At 34.3% G+C, this 11957-nt stretch overlaps 1 protein-coding gene across 1 annotated transcript; it reads right to left on the bottom strand.

Moving 5' to 3' along the window:
- Window positions 1–2304: 2304 nt before the first annotated feature.
- LOC132626194 (uncharacterized) lies at window positions 2305–11527 on the bottom strand. Its single transcript, XM_060340978.1, has 6 exons — window positions 11368–11527; window positions 8887–8979; window positions 8710–8808; window positions 8496–8628; window positions 2606–2655; window positions 2305–2517 (listed from the first exon to the last, which is right to left on the bottom strand). Exons 2-5 carry the CDS (start codon window positions 8935–8937, stop codon window positions 2627–2629), a joined length of 312 nt encoding a protein of 103 aa, XP_060196961.1. The 5' UTR covers window positions 8938–8979; window positions 11368–11527; the 3' UTR covers window positions 2305–2517; window positions 2606–2626.
- Between the last annotated feature and the right edge of the window lie 430 nt (window positions 11528–11957).

Here is an 11957-nt window from a genome sequence, read left to right as displayed (position 1 = left end):
GAGATTGAAAAGATTAAAGTGCAAAATTATCTTAGAAAGGAAAATAATTTGGCAGATGCTATGGAAGTTTGGACATACTTACTAGTTACTACGTAATGTGCTGTACTTCCTAGACGAGAAGAAGAAGAAGGAAGGGAAATTATGTCTAACTCCATGCATTTGTTAAAAATGAAAGAAGACAAAATGAATAAGATATTTTAATTTCTTTGGAAGCGCACACAATGGAAAAATAGGGGATGCCTATTCACCACAACAACTGAAAAGAAGTTTTACAGGTTTGGGTGGATTTATTTGTTCACTCTCCAAGTGTGCTGAACTTCTTAAGAACAATACTGTGAACCAAAGGCCACAACAACTAATGTTCTTGCAGTTAAAGAGAAAAGTAGAAATTACATTAAAAAAAAGCAGGTTTTAAATTCTTTTTTGTGGACAGATCATCACGGCTCCTTGAAGAGAACCTTTGCAGAGTAAAGTGAAAGCTTATTTGAAGAATTACATGCATGTTAGTTTTAGCTGTTTAGGAAATTCTTTATTTTACTCTTTTGATGTACCTTACTTCCTTTATAATTGGTGTAACAGAAGGGTCTCCCTTCTTTATTTTGGATATGATAAAATGTATATAGGAAGAGTCGTCCTATCTTAGTTGTTAGGTTTGTAGAAATCCTACTCACAATTCTATACAATCAGTTATACAATCAGTCAATCACCTCTAGCAGATGCCCTCCTCTTATGTAAATTTTTATTTTAGATGATAATATCAAGGTAGGGAACAATGACAAAGCCCTCGTGACCAAAGGTTAGTACAGCATGGGGTTTCACTTTAATTAAAAAGAAGAAGACATTTGCCAACAAATTTTTTTGTTGTCATAATATTGACTATTATTGCAAAAAGTGTTGTTGCATAAACTTTTCCTCATCGGCTATTATTGCAGCGACGTGCAACAATTTTTTTGTTGTTGCCAAAAGTACTTTTTGCAACAATAGTCAATATATGGCAACAAAAATTAAATCGTCTGGCAACAAAAAAAAAATCATTTTTAAAAGTTTTTTTCATATATGCCAACAATAAAATTAAGTTATAGCCAAATATGGAATTTTGCCAACAATGTTATTTTTGTTGCCAAAAGGTTGTTGCTATTTCTGTACTTTCTTGTAATGAGTAATTGCCCTATGTTGATCTTAATTATTCAACCCCTTTTACCAGTAACATTTTATTATATAACGTTCAAAAGGTTTATAAAATTTGTTATAGTAGTCTCATAGTTTATATGTACATGTAAATTAATTTTTGGCGATTTAAGAAGAATTTTCTATTTTACTGAAATATTACTGATGAATAACAATAGATTGAGGGTAATCTCGGATACAATATTTAGAAAATATTTGAATTTCAATAATGACATAACTTTTTTTTCTGTCAAACTATAGGTTGATATTTATTACCTTACTGCTGAAGAATGTACAACTAAGATTAGGGGTGAGCATGGTATGGTATTTGAAATTTCGGCTTCTAAAAATACTATACCATTACCGTACCAAATTAATTCGGTATAGTTCAGTATTTTAAAGTTCAATTTTGGTATTTCACGGTACGGTAAATCGATATCATAATTTGTCCGACTTCGACTTACGTATACTCATATCGTGGAGAATTATGACTTCCGCTACTTAAGAAACTTCTCAATTATTAAGTACTAAACACCTTACACATGTAAAAATATTCAAAAGAAAGTACAACACTACAAGAAAAACGGCCTTTAAGGAAGGGAAATCTGGTCCCTAAAAGTCCAAATCTGGTCCTAAAAGGGAAACTACGACCGGAAAATACTGGTCGCCACCCGTCATAATAGCCTCCGCCGCTAAAGGCCAACAGCGACGGGATCAAAAATCTAGTCGCAAAAAGTGTTTTGGGACGGGGTATATATCTCGTCGTTAAAACCTTTTAGAGACTACATATCTCGTCCCTAATGGACAATTAATATCAAGGGAAATAAATATTTCCTGGTCGTTAAACCTTTTTAGCGACCAGCCTTTACTAGTCCTAGATTATCTTTAGAGACAAGCATTGCTGGTCCTTATTTAGCTTATTGTACTACTTATAACGATCATATTTCTGGTCTCTTGCTAACCAAATCTAGTCCCTAAAGCTCGATATCCAAAAAAAATAATTTTATCAATAAATATAAATTGCTATTGAAAAATGTAGATATAAAAAGCTTATATATATATATATATATATATATATATATATATATATATATATATATATATATATATATAGAGAGAGAGAGAGAGAGAGAGAGAGAGAGAGAGTGAGTTATATTAATTACAATAAAATGGTTAACATCCCATGATGTTAGTTTCAATATTTGCTCGACACCTTAACAAAAAAACATTGCTAACAACCCGAGCTAGAGTATGATACCGAGTTCTACATAACATTCCTAGCAAAATAAGAATGAGTTCGCGTGCATCTTCTAAACTTGCATCTTGACTTCTAACTTTAATCTTCAAAACCTGTAAGTACAAAATTTTGAAAAGACTGAATAACTATTAGTAAGATAATATATGTAAATGTTATACTAGTAGTGGTCATACCGCTTACCCCAAAAGCAATCTAAATTCATTAGGTGTAATCCAACAGCATCATCAAGCCTGCATGAGTATAAGAAAAATTAATTAGAAAAGCTTCGGGATGCATTAACAAAGAATCCAAAATCTATTTTAAAAACGCAACTAAGACAACAATTGTGTCTCATATTTCTATATCTTGCATCTTCCTCTATCGAGCAAACTAGAAGTCATTTATTTTCCATCTCCAAACTTATAAAATGCTTGTAGAATTTTCATTGGAGCCTCAATGATTTTATTTTGCTAAACTTCATTAATTAGATGATAGTCATACAAGTTTCAAAGAGGACCACTTCAAGAACTTTAATCTATCATTCTGCATAACCTTTATATGCTCTTTGTGGCCATTTCATCCCAATTCTCAAAGTATTTGAACTGAAGGCGTCGTTTCCTATTTAAAGAGAAAATGGTATCGGACTTCTCTTAATTTCTAAAGATTACAGTGGCGAAGTTAGAAATATAAGTACTCGTTGCTATTCTTCATCTAATATATGTTCCCAACTAAAAAAAAAAATCATAGAATGTAGATGTTAATTCTTTCATACGCCCACTAAAATCTCTGATAAAGCAAGGAGAATACAAACCAAGTAAGATTGTGAAATCTTTCTGGTACCAAACAAGGGATCACAAACTGGAAACACATAAAAAGGCAACAACATTTAATAGCAATAAGACTTTTCCATTTGGTAGAAATTATTCTTTTATCTATCTTCAATAAAGCTTTTTCCATCATCACAATAACAATTGCACTTTCTTTAACAGTAAATCCTTACAACTAGAGTTAGAAGTGTTCACGGTTCTGCGTACTATTTTTATAACCGAATAAAATTACTACTATGTTCATATGAAATAAACCACTGTTACAGACTTTGAACCGAGACTGCCACAAATATATAGGAATTGTGAAACGGATAATAGTTGCACCATCTATATATAAAAGAATAAAGGAGCTCTGAACTTAAAGATGCAGCAAATGCAAACCATACAGAGAAGGCTATGAGTCTTCTTCAAAATTGTTTAAATCAGGAAAATTATTTATTTTGCATTGTAAAGCTATACCAGACTTAATCAAAAATCCTCAGTACTTCTGTATGCACTTCCTAATTGTGTATACATGAATTTAAGGCATCAACCACTTAGATTAAAGATAATATATTTAATACAACCCAAACCATGACCAGCAATCGCAAATAAGCTGAAACAAATTCGGTATGCTTGAGAAACGAGGTGAAAAACAAAAAATGACAAAGGCACATGTCAAACCTATCATGAACCAATAACAGTCAACAGTTAAAAATGTTGCATCAGTCCTATCTGGTGCACATCAGGAAAGCAAGAGTGCTGATAAGAAACTTGCTAGTGAGCAAGGTGTGCAGCTTGACTCTACTTCAAACACAAAGAAGAAAAATCAGGCGGTGAATACCATAAAGCAGAACCAGGTTTCACAAGGTACAAGAATTAAGCAGAACCAGGTAGTGCAAATTGATCCTCAAGTTAATCCAAAAGAGCACAACCAGGTTTCAGTTCCAAATTCCCAAAGAAATTTACAAGTTGCAGTTCAGATATTGAAGAAACTAGAAATGACATAGAAGAGGAGTCAACTGCACAGAATTTCTTTAATGCAGCAAGGGAAGGGGATTTATCTCCTAAACAACTGGAAAAAGTTGTGGGGAAAAATAAATCAAAAAATCATGGTAGAAATCATAGTTGGGATGATAAAGTGCTTGACCAATTTGTTCTAAGACAAATACCAATGAGACAAGCAAAACAAAAAGTGACAGGCCCTATCACATCAACTAAGTCCACAAAATCCAAGTAAAATTGATGATAGATGATGGTTTCGCGAAGTAGAGGAGGTTGTACTTTCATACTCAAGTCCTTAGGGAGGAGAGGATGGTTGTATTTGTTTCAGATAACCTTGTTTTCTGGTTTGCAGGTTGCAGTTTCACTATGGTGTTGATTGGATCTTGTTTTACATGGAATAACAAGGCTACTGGTGTCATAAACTTAAGTGCAGCAGTTTGTGCCAATGATATATCCTACCCTATGTGGAAATGATTTGGTACAAATTGGAATCATGGTTACTTGTTGTAACACCTCGTGAATTTGAATTAAGTGTGCATATATTAAAAATCTAGTATTAAGATGATATTATATGTATATGAATCCATTCTTGATGAATTCGGGTGGAGAAGGATCGTTTTGAAGTCAAATCAACTAGTGAAGTTCTTAGGGGCTCTGAAATTCGCCTAAGTTTTGGTAGGTCTGTCTTCTGGGCGATTTTCATGAAAATGTGTTGAGAATTTGGAAATACATCCTTGATGAAAGTTGTAGATATTTGAAATAGCTTTCCAACGGTAGGTCGCCCAGCCCGAGCAACATTTTGTACAAAAAGTTATGACCATTTTACTGAAGACTGTCTTCGCTGGAAGTTTGGTGGCTTCGACGGAGTAGATCGACGCTTCGTCGATCTGATCGACGGTTCGTCGAATGAACCGTCGATTGTGCCTGACTCGCTGGAAATTTGACGAATTCGACGGAGTAGATCGACGGTTCGTCGTTTGAACCGTCGATTGTGCCTGACTCACTGGAAAATTGACGAATTCGACGGAACAGATCGACGGTTCGTCGATCTGATCGACGGTTCGTCGTTTGAACCGTCGATTGTGCCTGACGGGCTGAAAATTTATAAGTTGCCAAATTTTAGTTTTTCTTCCATTCTTTTCACTCTCAAAACCCTAAGGACGAAAATCATTCCCCAAGCCTCCAACACTAAGGTAAGAACATCTTAATCATTGATTATCAATCCTAACAATAAACCCATGATTCTTAACATGATTCTTGTGACAAAAACCTAGGGTTGCGACATAATTCTTTCCAAAGGGATTCAAGCTAGGGTTTGGGTGTTCTTCATTAGAAAGTGAATTGTTAAACCTTGTTTAACAAATTAAGGTATGTCTCTCTTTTAAGAACTTATTTTGAATGAAAATCACTTTTGAATCTATGGGTAGAAGTATGAATTTTCTTTCAAGATTTTTTTATGAATTAAAGGAAAACTAACCTTTTCATGTTTCTTGAACTCTAATTCATGTCTAAATGGTGGTTAATGTGTGTGAGGGGACAAACCCACATTAAACCTAGATTGTAACAAACCCTATAGAGGTATGAGATATTGTGAATGTTTTTCTTCTATGAGAGATGCGTAATGATGATGGTTAAGGGTTGGTAATGACATATTCATTGATGAATTTGGGACATGGAAATCTTTTGTAAAGAAGTTATATGTTTTCAAACCGTTGATTTGAATGACTTATTCCTTCGATATGGCTTAATGAATTTTAATGTTATTAATGGTGTGACTACTTTGAGATAAATTGTAAATCGGCTTCTATGCCATGAATCTTGTTGTTGTATTTGCCTTGCTATTCGGGAGGAAGAGTAGCCACTATGGATCCTAGTGCATTAATTGCCTTGCCATTCGGGAGGAAGAGTGGCCACTTCCGGGTTCGCTACCTGGGGGTGCATTAATTGCCTTGCTATTCGGGAGGAAGAGTAGCCACCGTGAAGTCATGTTCCGGTGTATTACGAAATGTTGATGATATTGAGTTGGGCTCATATAGGCGATTGTGATATCCATCTTTATTATGAAATTGGTATTTATGCCAGATTGATTTAAAGCTTAATTGAAACTGGTATTTTGAAATAGATTATTAAACTGTGCAATAAGTGATATTAAGACTCATAAAGTGGAATAACAGTTTGTATACTATCTTTTTCGGAACTGATTTCTTTATGTATTATTACATTTATGTCTATATTACTTATTGTCCCCGAGGCACTCACTGAGTACGAAGTACTCAGGCATACCATTGTTGTTTTTGGATGGTATGTTAGGTAACGGAGAAGAGCAGGTTCTTGACACTTCAGGCGCTTAGAAAGGACTCGCTGTTGCTGCTGATTTGGTGAGCCCACATCATTGTTCGTGGGACACTTCCTGTTTCATTTATTATTTTAGATTTCCGGGCTGCGTCCCGAAGTTTGAGGATTGTTATGTCTCTTAGAAGCTCCATAGATAGTTGTTAGAATTGTGGGTAGATTGTCAAAAGTCTCGTACGACTTAATGGGTGTTTGCCACGTTGATGGCTAGTACTTATAAAGACTTCCGCTGATTTAACTCATGATGTGTTGTATTTAATTTATAAATTGTTGGAGGCGAATGTTGAACCTGGCGGGTTCAAGTACCATTATTGTGTTGTTTAGGTTCTTCCGATGTTGTTCGTGACGTCGGATGCCGGTCACGTCCAGGGTGGGTTTCGGGTCGTGACACTTGTTTCTACTATCCCATAGATTCTCTTTGCTTAGTAAATGAAATGGGATGGTTCTATATAGTAACTCACAAAGTATATATGGTTCTAGGACATTTGGTTGTTTCTGGTGTCATTGATCTTATGCACATAGGATATGATTTGATTCATCACTGGTTGTCCTTGTTTCATCTCTTTGATTCATTTTACAGTGGAAAGGATGAGAGTCTAGTGGAAAATTTCTTTGATACTAATACTTGTACTGCTAATGAGCAAATGGACTTTATGAGGTGGACTTTAGATGTCTTGTGTGTTTGCAGGAGATGCTGCACATATGATATTTTGCTCCGGTGCAGAAATTTCAAGGTTATAGAGAAGATTTTGTGACTCAAATGTGGATGTTGGTTGCTGTTTTTTGTAAAAACACCGGCAATATGTACTTTATATGCATCATTGCTGGAAATAATCAGATGCTTATTTGGAGGAGAATGACAGTTGGTTCTGGTGTTGTGCAATGGAAAAGTGTTGTAGCTCTTTGTTGCCATCATGCTCCAATCCTTTGGGAGGAGAGTATGATGGTAACTGTTTTAACTAACATTGTTTGCTTTTTTGCAAGGATCACAGGTACCAGAAGATCAAGGAATACTGTTGCAATTGTTATCAATGGTCTTATTTATCTAGGAAAGTATTTGGTACGAGTCTGTTTCAAATTAGATCTAATACTACAAGCTATTGATCCTACTCAGAGAGGAAATGATATAGCACTCACTGGAACTATGGTCCAGATGGAAACAAATGAAACTAGAAAATCAACAAGCTTTTACTGGTTTTTTAAGTGTGCAGGTTTGGTTATAAGATATGCAGTCTGCAGTTTTACAAAAATCTGTGTGGAGGCTAAAAAAGAAGATAAGGTTTCACAACAACTTTGCAGAATTTGAGATGATGTGCTGCAATTCTGATTTCATATGGACAGTTATGGATAATGTTGGTGTTACTGATCCTATTCCGATAGGAAATGATTTGATACAACATAGGCATAACAAGGAGATGATGACGGTAGCATTTGATAATTCCACTAATTCCCCCAAAAAAAGGACTTTTCAGGAATATGTTCCAATAATTCCACTAACTAGAATTTTCCCTCCTTTTCTTTTCTGTTTTTGAGAAGTACATTTTGGATTCTACTGCCCAAAACATTAATTAGAGTAGGCTCATAACTTTCTGGTAAACACCATACGTAAGTCAAGCAACTACTAGAATCAGTGTAAGATAGAAATTGGCTATACGCAAATCAACAAATAAAATAAAAAGTCGAGTGTAGTAATACTAACTTGGTTAGCAGACAAAATCAGTGGTCATTCGGAAAAACGGGCGATGTCGTAGGCGGGACAAATGATCATTGAGCAGCAAATAATTATTTCATTTTCTTAATTTCTTTCATCTCATCTTCTAAGGCAGACAAGCGATCATTCAAGGACTTGTTTGTCTCATTCAAGGATTTGTTTTCCTTTTGAGTCGAATGTAGCGCAGACAATAATCCAGCCTTTGAAGAAGTTCCACCTTTCAATTCTTTCGCCTTTACTCCACCCCCAAATCCAAATACATGGCTATGAGTTTGAGGTCCACAACATTTTTCTACAATCTCTATACTAGATAGAGAGGGCTCCGATTGAACTATTTCTTTGATCTGAGACTACAAAACATATAAAAGAAAATTTTCTATCAGAACTATAATACTTTCAAGTAATTTACATGTTCAATGTACCAAACATACATGTTTTTCAATTGCTTCAGGTTCAACAAGCTTGTTATCTTTCTTACGAGTCTCAAAGAAAATAGTCCCTAAATCTGGTGGATTGTCGTATTTCCCGCCCTTTACATCAAAAGCAAACATGTCAAGTAACACCTCATAAATATTTCCTTTAGGAAAATATAGATTTTATGATAATACCTTTTGATAAATGACCTCTCGAATAGGCTTGCTACCAATATGATGAGGCATCTTCAACTTAGCTCGATTTGCTGAATTACTGTTGCTTCTTGCCTATATTTGTGAAATAGTTAAGCTTAAATGTAATAATAATAATAATAATAATTGATTTACATAAAATTAAACAGTATACATAAGTTATTTTCCAAGTATAGTGGAAAAAAGATATTTGGTGCAAGAGAGGGGAATCATGTTGCGGATGGTTTGGCGAAATAGACTAGTAAATCACTAGGCATACCTGAAAACTTTCTGAAGTAAAATGTTCTTTTATTAACCACTACCAATCTTTCTTGTCTACTCACTTTGGAAAATTTTTAAGAGCCTGTTGGATTGGCTTATTCTTCACATAGGTTGCATGCAAGTATCCTCTCCATTTGTTCCATAACTCTTTCATCCATTCCAAGATATGATCACAGTGATCATTCATGTCAAAACTCTCAAATTTATCCTACAATAATCAAACCATGGGTTGGGTTAATGCATTTACAAGATACCATCGACAAAGTGATGTTGTCCATGTACTTACATTAGGTCGGTTTTTTTTTTAATTTGACAATAATTTCTTGTTTATTCTTGAACTCAACCTACATACATTTTAAAAAAAAGAGCTACATACAATTGAATGACCAATAGAATATGAAACTGTTAACATATATAAATAATAAACAAAGAGCCTAGAATGTCTGTTGAAATCTTTAAAAATTTTGGACTTCTCGAGTAAGAATTTCCCTTCCTTGTATTACTGTTATGTGTATATATATATATTGCAAAAAAAAAATGAAAATCTTTTCTGCTAGCACTTGTTTCCCTAAACAGGCTTATACAACTACATGAGGTGTGCCCAGAACATTATGCAGTGGTAGGTCTGAGAAATCGCAGCTGCTAGCAGTGCACTGGCACTATTTTTTGCAGGTTTAACATACTACAGGCAGTAGTGCATCAATTTGGGACACCTTTTGCTTGACCACTGCAAGGGAAACACATTGCTTATGCTCAGCTGGGAAGGACAACAAGAGATGCAGCAGTGCAGTTTGCATTTGACAGTGCTAATTTGTTGCATTGTTGTACTCCTATGTTATCTTTCAAGCAAGGTTTGGTGATATCCCATTGATCCAACTGGTTTAGAAAATGATATGGACCATACAATTGACACAAAAAGAAACAAGTGCAGGCTGCAGATTAACAATGGGACTGGTTTACTGGTTTTTTCATTTGCAGCTATGCAAGTTCAACAAAATGGTGGATCGAAAATAATATAAGGTCTTGCATGATCTATTTATTGTCTTTCTCACAGTGTGTGGTATTAACACTTGGTGTTCATTCTGCTGAGGGATTGACGACATTTGGAAAATGGTTTGACTCTTATAAAGATGGGATTGATATACCAACTACACAAGGAAAACTACAACTTAGTACATGGAAGAGGAGCAATTGTTGTTGTTTTAGGAGTAGCTGTTTCACTCCTTTGCATCATGCAGTTCACAAGATAACATCAAGTATGTACAAGCTCAGCAAATGCAAGCAAGAACTAATGGTTTTGTAATTTATGTTAGAGCTAACTCATTTGAGATCTTCACTTTTACGGATACTCATTATGGAGGTAGACATTTATAAAAGTTTGACCATAAAAGTTAAACTCACATATATTTGGTTAGACCTTGCTTCAAAACATGGGTTCCATAACTTTTTCAATTTTTTCCTATTGAGAGTGGAAGAGTTAAACACAAAAAAAAAGAGTATTGCAATCTTCTCAGATGCTATTATTTTCCAGGAGTGCTAAATACAAATTACAATAGAGACTAGATGGGCTATGAGGTATAAATGTATTTAGCCGAAAGTAACAAGACTAGTCCCTATTTGCCTTGTCAAATCTCAACATGGCCTTTCTAATCCTAAACACATACCCATAACACATACAACACAAATTACTGGAAACTAAACAAAAAGACATTCATACAACCAAAATAAGACCACAAATCCAACTCAGCTTATACTAAAAAGAAATAAAGATTGAGTTTTTAAATAGAAATAGAAGGTTTTTCAGATCATAAATACAAATCCAAAAGAATAAGCTCAAAAGTTCAACTTGGTGCATATACAAAACATTGAAACAGAATCAAAAGAGTGAGTTCTTAGATAGAAATGGAAGGTTTTTCAGATCATAAACACAGATCCAAAAGAATAAGCTCAAAAATTCGACTTGGTGCATATACAAAACATTGAAACGTAATCACAAGATTTGTTTCTTAAATAGAAATAAAAGGTCTTTCATATCATACCCAAAAGAATAAGCTCAAAAATCCAACTTGGTGCATATACAAAACACTAAAATAGAATCAAAAGATTTGAGTTTTTATCTCTTTGATTCTAAACACAGAAATAACAGAAGAGATATCAAAAATTATAGAAAAAAAAACAAAGATTGAGAAGCAGCAATAGTACCTTGAGAGGTTTTTGATGAATAAGAGAAGAATCTGAGGAATTAAGAAATCTATTGGTAGATCTATGGCGGAGTAGATGATGGATACATGTGTAGAGACTATGGTAAGAGTTGTGACCACATGTGTTTTGAGAAGACAGAGAGTTTAATTTAATTTTTAGAATGTTTTATTTCAGTGTATACTACGTTTTCTCTTACTTTTGGCGCCTAATTTTTTGCTGAAAACCTAAGTTTTTATTTTAGTACACTGTTTTAGCGCCAGATTTTTTGGAAAATAGTAGCCTTTTAATAGTTTAATAATATATTTGGTGGCATCTTCCTAGTCAAGTCTCATCAATTACAATTTGGGACCAGTTACTAAATTCTTTTGGGACTAGATTTAGTACCTTCGCAATAAAATATAGAATTAAGGACCGAAATAAAATCTCGTCCCAATAAATGTACTTTTAGAGACGAAATTATTAACTCGTCCCTAAATGTTGGTCGCAGATAAACCTTTTTCTTGTAGTGCAAGCAATCCCCTTCGTAAATCGATTACACACAAAAGACATTTAAATCAAGATAGAGTTCCAATGTTCACAATTAGTTTTCT

This window comes from Lycium barbarum, chromosome 2, assembly GCF_019175385.1.
Source record: "Lycium barbarum isolate Lr01 chromosome 2, ASM1917538v2, whole genome shotgun sequence".
NCBI lineage: Eukaryota > Viridiplantae > Streptophyta > Magnoliopsida > Solanales > Solanaceae > Lycium > Lycium barbarum.
The sequence above is the reverse complement of the archived record's forward strand: the minus strand, read 5'-3'. Positions and strand labels throughout refer to the sequence as shown.

Bases quoted from the DNA above. Each gene is read 5' to 3' on its own strand.
- LOC132626194 (XM_060340978.1), bottom strand. From the start codon at position 8,937: ATGCCTCATCATATTGGTAGCAAGCCTATTCGAGAGGTCATTTATCAA. The intron at 8,809-8,886 runs GTATTATCATAA...TTTGATGTAAAG, and splicing joins GAGAGGTCATTTATCAAAAG to GGCGGGAAATACGACAATCC. The intron at 2,656-8,495 runs GTGGAACTTCTT...ATACTCATGCAG, and splicing joins AAAGGCGAAAGAATTGAAAG to GCTTGATGATGCTGTTGGAT.